This window comes from Coccinella septempunctata, chromosome 3, assembly GCF_907165205.1.
Source record: "Coccinella septempunctata chromosome 3, icCocSept1.1, whole genome shotgun sequence".
NCBI classification, from domain to species: Eukaryota; Metazoa; Arthropoda; class Insecta; order Coleoptera; family Coccinellidae; genus Coccinella; species Coccinella septempunctata.
The window spans coordinates 28350835-28371261 of record NC_058191.1 but is presented as its reverse complement, the minus strand read 5'-3'; the positions used below and the strand labels follow the sequence as shown (position 1 = coordinate 28371261).

At 34.3% G+C, this 20427-nt stretch overlaps 4 protein-coding genes across 6 annotated transcripts in view; 1 reads left to right on the top strand and 3 right to left on the bottom strand.

Moving 5' to 3' along the window:
* Positions 1-585: 585 nt before the first annotated feature.
* LOC123309876 (electron transfer flavoprotein-ubiquinone oxidoreductase, mitochondrial) lies at positions 586-8724 on the bottom strand. The gene is made up of 8 exons (XM_044893172.1): positions 8564-8724; positions 8112-8213; positions 4174-4485; positions 3362-3694; positions 2377-2751; positions 1422-1685; positions 1122-1343; positions 586-975 (listed from the first exon to the last, which is right to left on the bottom strand). The coding sequence occupies exons 1-8, from the start codon at positions 8607-8609 to the stop codon at positions 812-814; spliced, it is 1818 nt and encodes a 605-aa protein (XP_044749107.1). The 5' UTR covers positions 8610-8724; the 3' UTR covers positions 586-811.
* Positions 8725-9015: 291 nt separating this feature from the next.
* LOC123309218 (KRR1 small subunit processome component homolog) lies at positions 9016-10562 on the top strand. The gene is made up of 2 exons (XM_044892204.1): positions 9016-9859; positions 10209-10562. The coding sequence occupies exons 1-2, from the start codon at positions 9101-9103 to the stop codon at positions 10461-10463; spliced, it is 1014 nt and encodes a 337-aa protein (XP_044748139.1). The 5' UTR covers positions 9016-9100; the 3' UTR covers positions 10464-10562.
* Positions 10563-11547: 985 nt separating this feature from the next.
* LOC123310388 lies at positions 11548-15740 on the bottom strand. The gene is made up of 2 exons (XM_044893857.1): positions 15059-15740; positions 11548-12094 (listed from the first exon to the last, which is right to left on the bottom strand). Exons 1-2 carry the CDS (start codon positions 15085-15087, stop codon positions 11548-11550), a joined length of 576 nt encoding a protein of 191 aa, XP_044749792.1. The 5' UTR covers positions 15088-15740.
* A 1545-nt stretch (positions 15741-17285) lies between these two features.
* LOC123308944 (protein PALS1) overlaps positions 17286-20427 on the bottom strand; it is a 71794-nt gene continuing 68652 nt past the window's right edge. For all 3 annotated transcript variants that reach the window (XM_044891774.1, XM_044891775.1, XM_044891776.1), the window contains 4 exons: positions 19974-20280; positions 18448-18857; positions 18040-18353; positions 17286-17651 (listed from right to left, as the gene is read on the bottom strand). In XM_044891774.1, the coding sequence (XP_044747709.1) occupies positions 17469-17651; positions 18040-18353; positions 18448-18857; positions 19974-20280 (1214 nt within the window). In that variant the 3' untranslated portion in view covers positions 17286-17468. The remainder of the gene's footprint in view (positions 17652-18039; positions 18354-18447; positions 18858-19973; positions 20281-20427) is intronic.

Sequence of the window (20427 nt, the reverse complement as noted above, 5' to 3'; positions counted from 1 at the left end):
GAAGTCGGATAAAAACACATATTATACTATAATTGAAGAGTTGATACTACTCTCTATAACATTACGAAAAGGTACACCGAATTATAGTTCGGTGGGCACGCGCTAGAACGGCAAACCGCATTGTGCTGACCTTAGGTATTGAACCAACAATACAATATCACTAATATCAGTATAATAGGCATTAACTTTGAAGTTTTTGAAGGTAGGATATTCATGAGTGTAACGGTAAGATAAAATTAGTTGGTATTAGTAACCCATCGCCCTCTATCGGTTTCTATATAAGCCAGGTTCGGCTTATACTGCCGTATATGCGTACCTCCAGTCCACCGATCGATAGAGAGCGACTATAAAGTATAAGGTCGTGGCCAATACCGCGATAAGCTCATGCGTATATGATTGCAATATATTATGACATCTGATTTTTACATATTTTTTTCGCATTAATCTAGGTGCGAGTTTTAAATTTTTACTAGTATATTCTCAAGAAAATGAGAAAAGGTAATGAATATTTACAGTCTAACACAGGTGGGCACAGCTAGTACTGAATAATGCTGCTGAGTGATATTATCAATAATACTAATCATCAAATTTTCAAAATAGTTTTTTTATTTTAGGTAATATCAAAATTAACATCATTAATGTATAAAAATATGTATATGTTGTGACTGTATGTAATATATGTACAATTTCATTCAAACAGGAAACCCTTCATAAAAATGGTAATATAAAATCAATTTTAAAAACACTATTGCATAATGCGTAAATGAAATTTCATAATTTTTTTTTCTACTTATATCACGACACTTGTAATTTACATTCCATTGTAAGCTGGTCCACCACCTCCCTCTGGTACAACCCAATTGATATTTTGCGTGGGATCTTTGATATCACAAGTCTTACAATGAACACAATTCTGGGCGTTGATTTGAAGCCTTTCTCCTTCACCCGATTCTAAGGGGACATATTCATAAACACCTGAAAATCAACATAAAAAGATATTTTATCATGGCATTTCAAAAATATTCAAATTTGTTTTAAAATAACTGATTCAACAAATTCATTCTCTATGCTGTGAATGAGGATTCAACATTTTCCACACTTTGCTAAACAGTGCTATTTACCTGCAGGGCAAAACCTTGATTCAGGTCCATCATAGATTGCCAGATTTGTTTTCACAGGAACTGTATCATCCATTAAAGTCAAATGAGCTGGTTGGTCACCTTCATGATTGGTACCGCTCAAAGCCACAGAGGATAGAAGATCAAAACTGATTTTCCCATCAGGCTTGGGATATTCGATTTTCTTGCACTCTGAGGCTGGTTTCAGACGAGTGTGGTCCGGAGCTACAACGAAATATCTCTCAACACATACCATAAAAACCTATACTGCATAATCTCACAAAATACGTAAGTTGTGCCTACCTCCATGGGATAAGGTCCAAGGTTCTCTTCCGCCAATAAGAATTGAGAATCCACTGTAGGCTACACCTCCATATAAACCAAATCTGTTGTGAAAACTTGGTCTGATGTTTCTCACTGCTTTGAGTTCCTTCCAAATCGGACTATTTTTGATTTTATCTTCATAAATTTTAGGCTCATAACCTGCAGTCTCTGTTTGCTCATTTTGTATAGTTTCATAAATACTTTCAGCTGCCAGCATACCACTTCTCATTGCGTTGTGAGTACCTTGAAAAAGATAGCTTGAAACTGATAGATCTAATATATTGCAATCAAAACTGAAAAGGATCAACAGCGAAGAAGACAAAATTGAAGAATTTGTAAAAAAGCTAAAAGCTATGAAAACCTATTCTAACAGGTTTCTGAAGACTGAAAATTTTCCAATGACTGAACAAAAATGTAGTTCTGCGATTCCAATACATTTCTGCTATTAGAAAAAGAAGAGAAAATTCATAATCGCCATGTATGTATATCCTGTAAGAAAGGACACGTTCATTTTTTTCCTTAGTGTCCTTCCTTACAAGATGTTAGATCTTTTCCTTAATATATTTCATGACGATGAACGCATACAAGGGCATTTTCAACTTCCCAAGGTATTGCATAACACTCAAAACCGAGTCGTTGCGAAACACTCAAGTAAAAAGTAAAAAGGAATGTACATAGAAATCTATTTACTGAAGGAACTGCCAGAAGTGTGGACATCTCTACGCCAGATATCACATCTGTTTTCTGAAAACTAAACGCTTTCCACGTGCATTTCATTTCGATTGTCATCGTCAACTGAGTTTTCAGTACTGATGACGGCAAATAAGCCAGAAACCAGTCTATTTGCCACTCTTTCGATCGATGTCGGCACATTTCCTGCACTTCCTAAGAATAAATGAATAATCACCATTGATTAAAATAAATAACACCTCACCTTTAATTTTAGGTACATTCAGAAAACCAGCAGAACATCCAACCAAACATCCTCCAGGGAAGGTGAGTTTGGGTATCGACTGAAAACCTCCTTCGTTTATCGCTCGTGCCCCATAGGCTATTCTTTTTCCGCCTTCGAAGATCGATCTCACAGAAGGATGTTGTTTAAACCTTTGGAATTCTTTGAACGGACTTATATAAGGATTGCTGTAGTCTAAACCAACGACGAAACCAACAACAATCAGGGGAGACGTATCGTTCAAGTGGTAGAGGAAAGATCCACCATAGGTATGAGGGTCTAAGGGCCAACCAAATGTGTGTTCGACTGTTCCAGGAACGTGCTTTGAAGGATCGATTTCCCACATTTCCTTGATTCCTGTAGTGTTCAGTCTATTGTAAAAAATATCAAATCACGTCACGAAATATTATTAAAGACTGCGACCTTGCGATTGCGGTAAGTTCTACATCTGGACATCCAGAACAAGGATTCAAACAAGAAAAGAGCAAAACGGTACATTTAATACACTAATACAGTGGATTGAAAAGAGTCATAAGCACGACGCTACGTGGTGAAAACTCTTTTTAAAACACCAAAAATCTTATCCATTTCTCGATGCTGACAAACAACTAGTACTAACCCTAGTTATAAAAACGGACACCAGGTGGCGTACCGTTGTGTTATCTGAATAAAAGAAATCTAATCAATTGAGCATCTTTTGAAGTGCAAAAAAGGTAAATATATATAGTGCTATAATTTCGACAACTGGGAGATGAGGTCAGTAAATTGAATTTCTCAATTGTTTTCATAGGAAATTGTGTATCAAGGCACGTTTATTATTGTTCCTACATTCTCGAAGGAAATCTGTTGATACATCAGGAACCACAAAATTTGGATGATTGTTCATGAAAAAAAGATAATAAAAATCCATTTCACCATGGGAGAATCGATGAAAATTTTAAGAATATTCTGTTTTAAAATTCCTTACCTAAGCCATAAGTCTGAGGTTCAGCATTCGCTCTTAGGTTGAACTTTTTTATTATTTGTTTCGACAAATGGCCGTGACAGCCCTCTGCGAATATTGTACATTTGGCGTGAAGTTCCATTCCTCTCTCGAAATTAGCTTTTGGGCTGCCATCCTTAGCAATGCCGACATCGTTTGTTGCGATACCTTTCACGCTGCCATCTTCGTGGTATAATACTTCCGAAGCTGCATAACCAGGATAAATTTCAACACCCATACTTTCCGCCTGCTCACCTAACCATTGTACAACGTGACCTAACCTCACAATATAGTTTCCATGGTTGTACATAGGTGTTCCTTGAGTAAATGAAAAAATAAAGTATCAAGCACAAATCAACCCATTGTATAAAACGAACACAAATGATTAGGTAAATTGATTTTTCAGTTATTATTTTGCTGAAAAAAGAATAAAATTGTTCTACTAAAATATAAATCCACAGCATGCAGACTAATCATTCAATTCACTAAAAAGAACCATCTCGGGTGGGACTCGAACCTACGAACTCCTTTATTGCCGGTCCAGTGTGCTGGCACTGAGCCACCAGGAGTACAAACTGCATACTCAGGTAAAAACCTCATATCATATTGTTAGTAGATTCAGGAGGAAGTGAACAATATAACTTTTGAATGATCATTAACTCCATATTACCTACCAATACTACTGAGCAAGTTTAAGACGAAAGGTATGTATGTCTGCATGCAGCTAATATTTGTTTCAGTTTATTTATATAAGAAATAAAACTCCCTTCGTAAAATTGTTACAGTCATGCTCTTACCTTTAACAGCTGGCAGACTTATTCTCCCTTTTTCAGTTAAAAATCCAAATCTGTCAACTTTTACCGGAGTATTCAAAGGAGCTCCTTTTTCTTTCCAATCTGGTATCAACTCATTCAGTGCATGAGGCTCGATAACAGCGCCGGATAAAGTATGACCTCCAATCTGCGATGCTTTTTCAACAACTGTTACCTTAATTTCTTTATTATTTTGTTCAGCAAGCTGTTTTGCCCTTATAGCAGCACACAAACCTGCTGGACCGCCTCCTACTATCAATATGTCGGTTTCATCCGAGAACCTTTCCATAGGAACATCTGAAGCAAAAGAAAGTAATTTTTTCATGTTCCTAGAACCTGAAGACCGTTTGCAACAGCCGAGAATTCTCTAGAGAATTTACTCGTGAATTCATGCGCCGTGAATTCTCCTCAATTTGGGTTATCACTGCATATGCAAGTTTAAACTGAATAATTATGAGTTTTATTCATTATTTTTTCTCAAATGCACCGCAGAAACTATTCAAAATCATTTTTCAAATATGGGGTTTTAAAATTTAAATCGCTTGGTTTCGAGTTTACGATTTGGCAACAGCGCCTACTAGACAATGAAAAGAACAATGTCCGATCAGCTTGTGTATAAAATAACAGCTGTTGATTTACAGGCGCGTACTTACTGGCGAGCTTAAAGTTTGCGACCTTCCTCGTTCGTCGCAGACTTCATAGACAGCTTTCTTTGTCTATCTCATCAAGGTAGTATATTTGTTGTCCTTTATTATCAGGGCATATTGCAGTCGATGTTGCCAACTGGTGCAATCGGAAAGAAACGCTTTAAATTTTAAATACCCATTTTTATTTTTCATAGTGCTTAAAATATTTTTTTTTTTTTGGGAAACGGTTGAAATGGTTATTTCAAAATGTGACGTTTCAAAGATATTTCATAAAAAATACATCATTTTCGTCAGAGGGAGTATTCCTATTCTCCACAGAATTCTCGGCTGTTACAAACGGACTTAAAGTATATAATATGTATTTCTATTCTTTTCATGATTATATTATAAAACTGATCAGTGGCTCCAATTTTAATCGAAAAGATGATGCGCAACTATAGACGCTGGTTTATGATACATATACAGGGTGAGTTGGGAGGAACGCACAAACTCCAGGTGTACGTGTATTACACATGTAAAAATAATTTTAAAAACGCATATGTTCTTCTACGATTTTCATTTGTTTTCAGAATGTAGCGTAATCAAAAACAAACAAAATTTCCTATATTAATGGTTTCAATTATAGAGCTGTTTTAACAAATGTTCAAGAAAACCGCCAATAACCTATAAACACATTCTACTGCATGCGAAGGCCTCTTGTTACTTTTTGAGTGATTCATGTCTTCGTTCGACAAACACTGCGTTATTTCAAAAGCATTTTTTGATTGTACAAACTCGAAAAAAACGCGACAAACACACGGACACCAAACAATCGGTACCTGCAACATTCGTGATAAGAAGCGGTACACTATTTTGAAACATTTTAATTACGCTATAATTTGAAAACAAATGAGAATCGGATAAGAACATATGAGTTTTTTGAAATTATTTTCACGTGTACAATACTGACGTGAAGTTTGGTGCGTTCTTCCCGAATCAGCCTGTATAATGAAATACAGGGCGATTCATAACTCGAGGATAAAAATTAAGGAATAATAAGGACATTTTGTTTAGTGGATTTAATTAACTGTGTATATTATCATTAGCATCTAGGCCAGTAGTTCCCAACTAGTGGTCCGTGGTGGAACACCAGTGGCCCGCAGAAGCCAAAATATGGTCCGCGAACGATTAACAGTTTTTGTTTTTCATAGACATAGAGACATGGACTGAGCAATGACAGCATGAAATTGGCTTTTCAATAGAAGGAGAGAAATGATCGCTGGGCATTTACCTGTCTCTTTTTTGTTCACATAGAGGTGAGTGTAGACCAATCAAAATTCTAGAAAAAGACAACTGCATGCCCGACGTGCGTTTCTCTCTTGTCACTTTTTTTGACCGTATTTCATGCATTGTTAGAAAGGGAAGGCACAGTCCATGTGTCTATGTCTATGCAGTTTTTTATTTAAGATTTAACCGCTGCTCTCAGATCAAACTGTTTAATAGATGGCGTTAGTGAATAGAATCAGTAGTACTGTCAATACAAACTTGCTGAAAACATTTGAGAAGGTCGCAAATATATTCATTTTTGAAGATAACCTTCGAGCTTTTATTTGCAAACTTCAATTGTGACTATTATACGTAAAAATTTCCAGAAAGATGGAATCAATTAGATAATCGTCAAGACCGAACGGCTGCATCGAGCTCCATGAAATTTTCAGATTTATTACTAGAAGAGTTGCTCTTTCAGAATATGTATCACATTTCCATCTACGGTTATTGTTATTGAGAGATAATCCACTCGAAAGGTGACTATCGAAAAATTTTCAAAAAGATGGAATCAATCAAATATACGTCAAGGCTGAACGGCTGCATCGAGCTCCATGAAATTTTCAGATTTATTACAGGTTTATTACAGGTGGTCCCTGCTAACAAGAATAATATAAAAGAGATCCCTGGCCAAGAAAAAGTTGGAAACCCCTGATCTAGGCACTACTCAGTGCCCGATTTCTATGGTTACAGCCATACTCGGGTTAAGCGGGCCCTTCACGTACAGTTTTTCTTGACTCCCGATGCGATGCTCCCGGCGTGTGATTCCCGGAGCGAAGTGTAGAGATGAAACTACACGTGCATTCCAATCCAGCACGCCAAATTCATTAATTCCCATATTTTCATGAGGAGCGGCCTTATCTGCATCCGGTTGAATGCTTTTGCAGAAATCAATTAAACAATTTTAAACTCCCTGAAATTTTTGTTGGAATATCTACTGCATTTAGTTTTTCATAAGCATGGAAAATTTATATAATCCAATGAATTCAGTGGAAAAGTTTCTCGCCATTCAAAAAAAAAGGCGTCTATGTTTCAAAAATATCTTGCGAACTGCGAAAAAACCTCCAAAGCAATTCTATCCTTGTTTCTTTCGATGTTTTACGATATGACTATCCTCGCTCGAATTGGAGCGGAGCGAGAGTCGTCCCTTCACGTTCGGTTTTTAATGGCTCCTGGAGACCTTCGCTCCAGGAATTTAGACTGGTTGGAACGTCTCGCGCCGAGTCACGTTCGAATTTTGGAATGGAGCGAAGGAGCGTCGCATCGGGAGTCAAGAAAAACTGTACGTGAAGGGCCTGCTTTACTCTGGCTACCGCCAGAGGGCGTATCGCTTATTTTGCAACGCGACTACGCCAAATTTGAAATCTGGGCGATTTCGTGTTTGGTCATTATCTCCGTTTCTGTTTGTGCTAAGATGTTGAAATGAAAACATAGAGACACTTTTTTCGATAGCAATCCAGTGGTGTACTATGATGACTCCTAATTTTGACCTATAACTAACTCCAAAACAAAAGAAGATAGAGGAATGCATTATTAGTGTCTTGAAAAAAGACAACCTCTATCTTGTTCAGTAAAAAAGTTGTAGTTCAAGTATCACCAATTTTGCCCACCCTGTATATAAGCACATACCATAACATTTTTTTTTAAAATCACTTATCTAGTATTCAAATAGGATCAACATATTACAATATCTCAAATGAACAAGATCAAGGTAGCAAAAAGGGTGTAATTGGAATCTGGAGTACTACAATCATCTTCTTAAAAAAATGTGAGAATCATGATATGTTTTACATAAAATCATTGTATCAACTAGGATGAACTCTGAGATCGCAATAAAATTGATTCCATGCTTCAACCATTAAGTACAAGTTGTTTGAAAAGTATTAAATTTGAATTCCTATATTATTATGAATGAGTTTCTCATAATCACAATATCAAATATGAATGAAAAATTCAAATGATCATAAATACCTTTCCAGCGTGAATCCTTATCTCTGGGGTGGACTGTATAGTGGGTAGTAATTTTTGGGAAATTATCAGAGTAGTGCCTTGAAATAGTGCGAAGTTTGGTAACTGAAAAAGATCCAATAATTAATTCATTTAAAACTCAATCATACCATTTTCTGAATTTAAACGTTAAGAGCAAGGGTATCCTTTTGAACAATATGAAATAATGAGGAAGTGATGAGAAGATCAGTAGTTCACTTTTACCCGAAAAGACCTGTTGATGTATTTGGCTTTCAAGTGAGATGATCATCTCAATTTCTACAATATTAATTTTGTACTTGATAATATATAAAAATAACATTGGCAAAATATGGATGATAGATGATAGAGGAGAAATTAAGAATTAAAGAAGATAACACTCAGTGAGAGAAAAAATTAACATCATTGCCCTGAACCATCAAACTAATTATTCATACCTCCCCTCATAGACGAAAAAATTGAATATGGCATTTTCCTTTGCATTTATTATTTCACTTCCCATATAAATTATTACTATATGGAATGGAATTGGTACTTTGATCCCAATATATTTTTTGGAATTCCAACCTAATTTCTAAATATTGACAATAAACGTCAAAATCAGCTGTTGCGATAATTCATTTGAACTAACTGAAAAATGGACGAATAATCTATTCCTCAAAAAATCGATGATATTAATATCCTTTAAAAAAAAACGATATGTATTCCACTGAGTAAATTTTTTAGAAAAAATTGAATAATACTAATACCAATTATTATATAAATACTGAGGAAAATATTCCACAAATTATGATTTTAGAAGGATGATAGAAGACTAACCCTATTCTGTGATCACACTAATCACTGATAACCTCAAAATTTACACACACTTTTTTGAAAAAAGGTAAATGAAAATAGTGTAGCATAAAGTTGTGCGAGTGTTTATTTTTTATTTATTATAACAATATTATCGCAGTCGGTGTGTATTTTCCAAAATGTCCGAGCAAGCACAATCGGGCCCCGTCGATAATGCATGGGAAATGAAAATACCAGAATTCAAGCCAGAAGATAATCCACATGGACTATTGGCCGAAAGTTCTTTCGCTACACTTTTTCCAAAATATAGAGAACAATACTTGAAACAGGTATGGCCTCTTGTTCAAAAAACTTTATCAGACTACCACTTGAAGGGAGAATTGGATCTTATTGAAGGAAGTATGACAGTTAGGACTACAAGAAAAACCTGGGATCCATATATTATAATTAAAGCAAGAGACATGATCAAACTGTTATCTAGAAGTGTTCCGTATGAGCAGGCAATTCGAGTACTTGAAGATAATGTTGGTTGTGATATTATCAAAATTGGAAACTTGGTTAGAAATAAAGAGAAATTTGTTAAGAGGCGGCAGAGAATAATTGGTCCGGATGGTTGCACATTAAAATCGATAGAATTACTTACAAATTGCTATGTACTTGTTCAAGGAAACACTGTATCTGCATTAGGACCTTATAAAGGTTTACAACAAGTTCGAAAAATTGTTGAGGATACTATGAAAAATGTTCATCCAATATATAATATTAAATCTCTTATGATCAAAAGAGAACTGGCAAAAAATCCAAAATTGAAGAATGAAAATTGGGAAAGGTTCTTACCTAAATTTGTCAATAAAAATATTAGTAAACGTAAGAAGCCGAAGAATAAGAAAGAAAAGAAACCATATAATCCGTTCCCTCCACCACAACCTGAAACTGAAGTGAGTATTTGTATTTTGTGGTTGATTTTGAAAATTTAGAAATTCACAATTCACTCTAATGTAAACCTCTTTTATGGTGAATATGTTAGATATGTAAAGTTTATTTAATTAGCTCTACCAATAATAGAAAAAGTTCTCATGATTAATGAAGACAACATTTATAACTAATTGTAGGTAGACATAATATTCCAAAAGTTGAATATGAATCCTCAGGATTTTCAAAATCATTTCATTATACCTTGCTTAATTTTTTTGGTTATTAGCATAATGGTATTTGAGAACTACTGTTTGTTAGTTTTCATGCAATTCAAATTTGAAATTTTTATTAATTGCCAATTTTCTTTTGCAGATTGATAGACAACTTCAATCTGGGGAGTATTTCTTGGATGAAAAGACTAAAAAGGCCAAGAAACAAAAAGAAAGGGAAGAAAAACACGCAGAAGCAGCTAAGAAGAGAGAGGAAAGGAGAAATAAGGACTTTATTCCTCCTGAAGAGAAGGATGCGTCCACATCGAAGGCAGACAACAAATCAGTACTGAATATTGATGAATTAAAAAAGAAAATAATGAAAGCCAAAAAAGGTGCTACAGTTTTCAAATCATGAACACAGATAACTTTCACTCATTCTATCCATGTATATATCCCTATATATTTTATATTTCAATGTTTAAGAGTCTGCTGGTTATTAAATATTGAACTTTAAGGTGTATTTTGACTCTTAATTTTTAACGGAGACCTTTATTTCATAATTTTTATATCAACTGCGAAGCTTTCAGGCCATCTCCAGTCTTTCGTCAAGGCTTTACTATAAAAACATCATTAAAATTTTATTTTGTATAACAGTAAAAACAAGGACACAAGACACAAACATACAAAATATTGAGGTTTACGTTTCTAAAAATTGAACAATCATCAAATATATAGAAAAATCCAAAGGACTAAAAACTGTAGGTGCATTTTTTCACTTAGAACTAATCCATTGATTAATGCACACTCTCCAATTACATATTTATAAGAAAAATTACTTTTGGAGATTAATAGGGTGATGCAAAAACTTTTGAATCTATGTGTATGATCTGGTAGAACTCTGAAACCTAACCTCGTTTAATATTTAGGTACAGCGCAATGGAGAAGGAATTTTTTCGAGGCAGTTTTAGTTTTATATCATTGAGTAGCATTACTTCCTCTCTACCCTCCATAGCCTATATAAAATATTCAAGATGGCGGAGTAATAACCATGTGACATATATGAGTGTGACTATGGAGAATCTCTATATACATTCCATAGTATAAACTTAGAACGCCTACGGCCGCAGTTGTAAGAGAAAGGTCAGGTGAAATACTTAAAAGACCACTTTACTAATAATACTAAACTTTCATTCTAAATACCCTTGAGATTTTCCATTTATAGAAGAAATAGGGGGGGTGGGAATCCTTTCAAAAGGAACAGAATTTGTAGGAAAACGCGTCCTCCTTTAAACAAAAGTTCCTGCATTAGGATAATTTATTTTAAGAATATATAACTACATGATCACCATTGTAAAATTATATGTGCACAAACACAATGACTAAAATTTGATTAAGAGGCTACAAAGTGTTTCATAGTTTCATTCAATGGTAAAACACAAATAAGTAAATGACTATGCAACAATTTTGGGGTAAAAGATTTTTTTTTCATTCATAAGTAATCAGCACAGTTTTCTCCCAAATACCTTTTCAAAAATGAAGAATATAATGGCGGCTACGTGCCCCAATATCCACATCAAGAAGGGTCCTTCCACGTGGCTTAAACCCAATTTTTTGGCATCGTCCACTTCTGACACTACAATATTATCGCCAGTAACATATTTTAGTTCGATAATTTGGAGGAAACCGTGATCTCTCAGCAAATTGATGAAGTATGGAAATCGTGACCACAAGGGGTGATTCCGCTGATAGTAAATAAGGTAGTTAGATTTCTGTATGGGTTCCTTGAGCATATGTATCAAAGGTTTTCCTTTCTCATCCAAACATTTTTCTTTGATATACTTCGAACTGATCAAAGATTTCATAGCCACGGTATTTTTGTTGTAAGCTACAAGATCAGTCCAGTTTTCTTCGTCCGCGTAAACGAAACGTGATAAGAAATAATCCTCGAGTTCTGGGTAACGATTCATTAGATTTTTCTTCAGATGTCGTGAATACGTTACGTAAAATCCATATTCAGCTGCATCATGGATTGTCGAAATTGTGTCGCTGTAATAGTTTGATCCTAATAACAAATAAGTGAAACGTGTTTTGAAAACGGTGTTTAGAATGAATATGGCGTTGAGGAAGACGACAGAATATAATATATCTGAGATATGATCATTCTCCATACGCATTCCTTGTTCCAGAAAAATGTTGAAATTTAATATCGAAACTTCCAGAAACCGACTTACAGGATACCTTTTATGTATAATTTTTTTGGCAGTCCACCTTGAAACTGAAACCAAAGTAATGGTGCAGATCCAAAGCTATCCAAACATCATCAGGCAAAGAAACAAAAATATATTTCCAATGAGGTATTTCAGATTGTCTTGGTACAAACCAAAAATCGTAATCGTCAACCCAAGGAGGGTAGAAAGCCATCAACGAATTATCTAGGTATAAGAAAGTCACTAAAATATTACATTTGTTGCCTGAAGGTTCTCTGAAAATATTTCGACAGCCAATTTCCTTACATTTCTGGAACAAGATGGTTACGTTGTAATGAACAGCAAACATGTGAACAACATCGAAGAAGATACCTCCTTTAAGACCCTTGCAATTAACACAGTTCTGGTAAGGCCTCCAGATTACACTGTAACAGTACACCAAATTCGTTGGATATGTATATTGAGGATTAACTATAAAAGGAACTCTATTCGGACACAATGGAGTATATCGATTTTGTCCATATGAATTATCCAGATTCCACTCTGTAATATTGAAAATAAAAACTTTTGTGGCATGATGTGAACTATAGTTTTGGTGATGAATTGGAAAATTTGAAGAGATAATCCAATATTTAGTAAGGGCATTGAAGCTAACACTGGTACCTTGGACATCCAAAACTTCTTCTAGCTTCGAAAAGTTCAAATTTGTGACGTATAATTCAGGTTTTACATCTGGATTGAAAGGTGGATCACCAGATGTAATGTTGAATCTCGTTGTAGGATAAGCAAGATTAACAACCGAATTTATGACGAAGATACTTTTTATTGTTTCATTCTGGAAGAGTCTTTGTATCAACAGATTCATACAAAATGCCAACTTTTGGGATTGATATAAAAACGTTAAGTTGAGCATGTCTCCTCTTTTTATGAGTACTGAATAGTGAATACCGATTTGAAGCAAATAACAATCAAACTGGAAATCGAAGTGATTACTTTATGCTTTCAAATGATGAAACGAAACTATTAAGAATTGATGTGTCTCATATATTTATTTGATGGTCTCGCGTTTCAAATGGAAATTGAAGTATCATCACAAAATATGATTGAGTTCGGATTAGCCCAGATGAAAAGGGCTTATTTGCTGGGAGATGAGCATGCAGAAAGTTGACCTCCGAAAAATTGACGAGGTTGGTTGAAAATTCGTCAAGAACAAAACGGCTGGTCGCCCAACAGAGACTGCTCTGTATCAGCCTACTGAAAACTGAAAGTCATCCACAAGACTCTGAACAACAAAGAAATCGCAATGTTCGCCTTACTGGACATATCTGTGGGGCCTTTGACAACACAACACACGTGTGTGTCAGAGAAGCACTTATTGTAATTCTTGCCTATGCGTGCATCACTGGTGTTATAAGAGAACGTGCCCAACTAGTGTAGTTGAGGTCATCACAGATCTCACTCCTTTACATCTAGTGATTGATAGAGTGACATCCTCAGAATATCTAGGGAAGGTACAATAACAATCAAGTGTACATCTTATATCAGCGAACCCACCTATAGTGATGTTATGATTAAAAAGATAAGGATTGAGAAGAACTTTAACACGATGCTTTGTAAAAGGAAGGAATTGCAAAAAGGAAAACTACCCAGAATTTCAAAGTTAAAATACCATTAAATGTTAGAGTGATGGTTCAAAAACTTAAAACAGATTAGGTACCTATACGATTTGCAGTGTGTTCTTGGACGTGATGAAACTTCTTATATAGAAATACATCATTATATATATATATAGAGATAGAATGCATGTGTGATAGGAGATGCATGGTACCATTTAATATTAAACTTAATGATAATACTCAATGATGGTACTGAGGAAGTGGGTGGAACATTCAACGCAGGATTTTTCTGAAAATAGGTGTGTTTTATCATGATCAGGCGGGGCGGCTCCTGAGTTCTGACAGAATGAGATGGTGAGGCACATCAGAAAGTCACTCATCATTTGCCTTGAACCGCCTGATCATGATGATCTATCGATCATCCTCGCTTACTCAGAAAAGTAAGTACCATCACCTTCGATATTTTGAATGAGATACCCTGTATTTTATAGCACTTTCCACTCCTGTTTTGTCATCGCATAATTTTGTTCAGGAACTGTTTTTTTATAACTACAATTTTGAAATAAAAATTCTAATGTCGACAACAAGAAAATGATTGAAAAATAGAGTTAATGGTGAGAAATGTATATTTCTGCATTTCTAAAACAATGATTTATGAATAACAAAATGTACGAATGAAAGGAACCTGAAGTCATATTTCCAAAACGTTTAGATTTTTACAAACTACATCAGACACCATAGGGTCTGGTTATATTTACACCTGATATCTTTTATATACATACAATTAACCATTAACAAAAATAAAACTGAACAAATATTTATACATACAAGTAAATATGACTTCATATCAGCAAGTAAGTGATACATATATAGTGGACAAGAAAAATATACATATAATCTGAAAGACTGTTTGGACAGAATATAATTCATATTGCAAAACATAGGAGTTGAAATCGAAATTATTTCAACTATACAGAATCACTATTATAACTGAAAACCATTTGTTACGACAAAATTGAATAAAACGATATTCATATATAACACAGGGAATGTAAGCAATTCTGGGAAAAATCTAAAAATCTCTACCAGAGAGTTTTTCGCCGCGCCATCATTCATATAATTCAAGATTGATTAAAGCGATACCTAAATGGCAAAACCTAAGTTTAAATAAATAAAATTTCTCTTACGATTTAACTGTAGATGATTCAAAATACATAATCTATCATACCTCCCTCAACTAAATATTTTTGGACTAGTGTGAAGAAATTTATTCAATCATATTTCTAACATCGATTTATCTCTCTGAGCATTACGTGATCAAGTTTCCAAGATGAGCTCCTGATATTTACATAATATTTGATTTGCCTAATTTTACTATAAACAGATTAAACATTTCTCCGAAACAAATCTATTTCTTAATATATTAATATACAGTGATTATTGCCGTCTTTGAATTTCATCTACCACATGTCAAATATTGATAGGGAAAAAGCGATGACTGTTCAAAATTATTCATTTCACATCAAAACTTTACCCAGCTAAAAAAGATATATGTATATATATTTATATATTTCAATAGAAAAAACTTAATTTTTATGATTGTTTCAACGTATTACTTAAAAATTTATATTCATACTTTTACTTTTGAATAGAAATGAGCACATCATAATCTACTTTCCCTATAATATTCACATATTTGATTTTAGAGATATGCGGAACAACACACCCGTACGAAAAATTTAATTATTATGTTTCTTTCCTTTGGCACAACCACAACATATTTCTTCAACAAATAACATAACTCATTTTTTTTTTACATACCCGATGTTGGAATGTACCGAATTTGAGAAAATTTTTTGACAATTATCACAAAATTTCAGCGAAAAACTGACAGATGAAGTGATGTTTATTGAATAAATCTCATTGGTAGATAAAAATAATTGAAATACCTCATAGGTAGGTGCTGGTTGTATTATTCGTACTGAAGTAATAGCATTGATTTGAGAGGCAACCCCGTGGCTATTCAAGGAGCGTGATTATATTTGAATATACAGAGTGTTTCATAAACAGGGCGAACAAACTCATTTTTCTTTGGGTTAGTTAGAGTCAAAAAGGTCCTTTGGCACGAAATGCGTCTTTTCCCCTATATCTATAAGGGGTTGAATATATTAAGAATAAAAAACGAATTCGTCGATATTTAAAAGGCTTGAGATATTCAAAAGAGATTCGGTAAAAATTCCACGTTGAATAACTCATCGTCTTCAGTATCTACAGTGTAATGCGTACTGGCATTGACTTTCATATTTATGAAGACAAAAATAGTACGTCTTTTCAGTAAAAATTTAAAACATTTGTTATTCAAAGAAATACTCGAGTAGAGCAATCGAACAATGAATTTCATTACACCAACATACCCTTAAGAGGTTTTTACCAAATCTCATTCAAATATCTCAAGACGTTTCGAAAATATCGAGGAATTTTTAATTTATTTGGAACATATGTAACTCTTTTGTATCTTGGAAACTAAGCATTTCCGGACAGAGGACCTTTCCGACTCCAAATAACTCGGAGATTAAATCATTTGATAGTAATGTTCATGAAACACTCTGCATATATGTATATGTGAAAAAGAATCAACCTTTCAAATCAAATTAATCACTTTGTATTACAACCTCAATATTTTCAATGGAAACATTGCGATTTCCTATACTGAACTGAGAAAATAAAATCACATTTATTGTAGAAAAATTACATAGGTTCAATCTCCTTAATTTTTTTCTGAAAATTTGATGACGTTATTATTCAATTTCATTTCCGTTTCCGAACAAAGGAAGATTTATATTCTTTTGGTTAATACAATAATCTAATCATTATAATTTTTCTATTTCATGATATAAATATATCACGAGCAATTATTATCAAGTCGTACAATTCAGATTTTTAAAATACCTTAGGAAAATTCAAAACTACTCATTAGCAAGATATTTTCTTGAATTTGATGAATTTATTAGAGAGAAACACTGAAGAGCATTTAAATCGTTCTTTCGAATATTAAAAATTTCCTGTCGAAATAAATAAAAGTCCCATTTCAGGAAGAATAATAAACTGATACTCATTTTATCATAATTTTTAACCTGAATTTCTCGCATGTCCTGCAGCAACTGATTCAAGTTAATGTATAGTGGCAGGGCAGGGTAGTTATGAATTTCGATTATTTCGCTCGCTGTGAAAATGATTAATTTTTTCATTTTACCGATATTAAATACCACTTTTGTTTCATCTAGTACATATTTTGCTTGGCGACTATCATGCAACTAGAAAATAACTATGAATAAAGATCCCTGAAATTTATTCTACGTCATCCAAACACTTTAAGTATTTTTTTTCTTTTCAATCCTTTTCCAGAGATTTTCCTTTCCTTTCACAACTCACTCATTGTGAATTAATTTGATTTCTGATATAATTAATCACTTTAAAATAGATCAGTCGACTTATAAAATCTCTTATGTACATCTTTTCTAAATTGTTTTCAGTCGGGTTTGTCTATTTTTGAATGGGGTTACTCGAACAACCTTAGGGAAAGGTGAATTTTTATATTTAGGTCACTTTGACCCAAGCTGCAGGTACCCATTGCGGCTCCCTCTCTAGGCTATTTATTTCGCCTAAGAGTTGGTGATAAGCTCTTTCTGTGTCATTGTTTATGATGACCATATCGAAGAAATGACCGTACTTATCCTCCATTTCGCGTGCTTTCTCTATGATGTCCTTCAATTCTTCCTCCTGAAAAAGATTAAGCTCTTAGTACAATAATTTTATTTGGGAACGACGACTTGTAATATTTTTTATGTAATGTTCTACATGGCAAATTTATTCCCTGGATCTTGGATTCTGACTTTCCCTTAGGAGGCAGATGAATGATAATTGTATGTATTGTATTCAGGGTAGTCCAGAAGTAAAGCAAGGAAAAGAGTGGATACAGGAATCAAAATATTTTATAAGTTGTAGGATGCAGATAACCATTCAGTTGATAAAACATATATTTTGGTTCGTGAATTATTTCTATGTACAGGGTGATTATTTGACCGAAATATTTTCTCCTGAATATATTTCATCTATTTTTTTACAGTGAACTTTCAACTTTAACTTTAACTTCTCGAAATGTTCTTACCTTGAACGATTCTCCACTCCTAATTTTCTTCTGTCGCAATTTTTCCAGACTTGGTGGGGCCACAAATACTACGTAAGGTTTCAGATCCGAAGTTCTGAGTATCTTGAGGCTCTGAGGGTGCAAATTCAGGACGCATATTTTTCCTGAGTTCACCACCGACCTAATTGCGTCCAAGGAAGTACCGTAATAAGCCTTCTCGAATTCGCCATGTTCTACGAATTTTCTCGATAGGATGTCTGCTTCGAATTGCGCCCTTGTGATGAAGTGGTAGTCTTGACCGTCAACCTCATTCTCCTTTCTAGCTCTGGACGTATCTGGTAATGGTTAATGCAAAACGGTTATCTTATTTCAGAATTCATTTGGAGTCGTTCTATAGAAGATTCAATATATCTTATCAAAAGTACTTACGAGGAATAGCTGCAGCAAATCTCTCCGCATCTTCCATAAGCTTCTGCCTCAGCTCATGCCTTCCAATATTCGGTGGTCCAATCAGAACTATCGGTCTCTTACTATTTGCTCTTGGATAATACAACGATACCTCCTCATACGTCAAGATTTCATCAGGATCATAATCCTCGACGGCGTTAGAATACATAGGATATCCACCTTCGCTATAGGCGCCTTTCTTCTTCTTTCTTCTTGCAGTTTTACCACATAAAAGAGTAGAAGATTTTCTCTGAGGTTTGGACATCCTTTCTTCTGCAGCCAATCTCATACTCTCCCGCTGATGTTGGAATGTTTGGGAGGGGATGAGTCCTGCAAGAGTTTGGTCGTCTTCACCTTCTCTATATGCTTGCCACCAGTTTGGATCCTCTTGGCTGAAATATTATTCAATAAGAAATATGAACACTTCTGATAAAATCAATTTGAAGGAAACTCAACGACAGTTTCCTTTGTTTGTAGAAGGTTGAAGGATGCTGTGATTTTTCTGTGAATATCGTATATCTAAAACGTTTCAAAGAAAAAAGTTTTTAGATATTTATGGCACAGTTAAATCAGGGAGACCAAATGACAATTCGTTAATGAAAAATGCAAGTTTCATATTATTTTTGGGTTTAAGTATAATCAACAGATGAAAAATCAATGAAATAATAACGAAAATCAATTACGAGTCTTTCTTTCAGGACGTTAAATTTTTCACTGCAATAAAATAATAAATCAAAATAAACTGAGAAAAGAATCTGTTGTGAAATATCCTACGAAATATATAACAATAAAAGAGAATTAGCAACTCACACACTCGTTTCACAATTCTTGTTTCATGATATTTTACCACCCAAAATCTCCGAGGGATTTCGAAATATTTAGCAGAAAGCGCTCAAGAATATTTTTTTACGTTTCTGTCGAGAATAATTCTCATACAGTCCCTGGCCAGTTTATTAGACGCACTGAGGATTTTTTTTATATTTACTGGTATTGCCGGAGGAAAAAGCAGAATATTTGAATTTCATTTCCACAGAATGTCAGTTTTATCTACGACTCTCATTAAATTGTTCTATTTGGCATTTATTTTTGATGTTGTAGTATTAGTACTTAAGTATGAATCAGTACTATGTTTTTTAGTGGACGTCTTGCATTCTGCAGGTTGGACGTTATTTCGATAATCCACATATGAAATCATTATCTTCGAATGCAGCAAACCGAACAATTCTGCATTGATAGAATGAAGCTCTCATAGCTACACAGGGTGGCTCAGCAAAATATTAGAATTTCATGTTTAATCATCAATAAATCAATATTTTTTATTGAATATGATATATTATATGTGAAAACCATTTACAGATGAAGTATATGTAACATAAACATTCAATTTAATAATTCAATATTGAGATTTTGCATCGAATCAATGCGTCTAATAATATGGCCAGGGACTGTAGGTATGAACCTCAATTTAAATATTTTCTTCGGAGATTAATAAGTATGATTTTTCTCACCTTATCACATGAAGGACGTCACCTTTCTGAAAGCTGATGCCCAATTCTCGACAGGGAATGTACATATCGTCTTCAGGATCATAGTCGAAATGAGCTCTTACGTGTAGAATAGAATCTCTTCCAGAATAAGATTTCGCTTGAGAAGCTGGCACGATGAGGAAGGTTAACTCGCCATCCATACTTTGCAGAATATCACAGACAGTATTTACACTTTTGCCCCTCATTTCTACTCCATTTACTTCCAGGATCTCGTCACCTTCGTGCAGGAGTCCACTCTGATGGGCGGCACCTCCTCTGACTACCCGGCCTGGTGAAAAGTGATTACATGTTGATAAAATTGGTGCTCCATTGAAGACAAGAAAAATTCTAACTTTATGACTTCAAATGTGCGATCTTTCGAAAGAAATCGAGAAAAATAGGCATATAGGCCGAAAGATACGCTGAGATTGTTTTT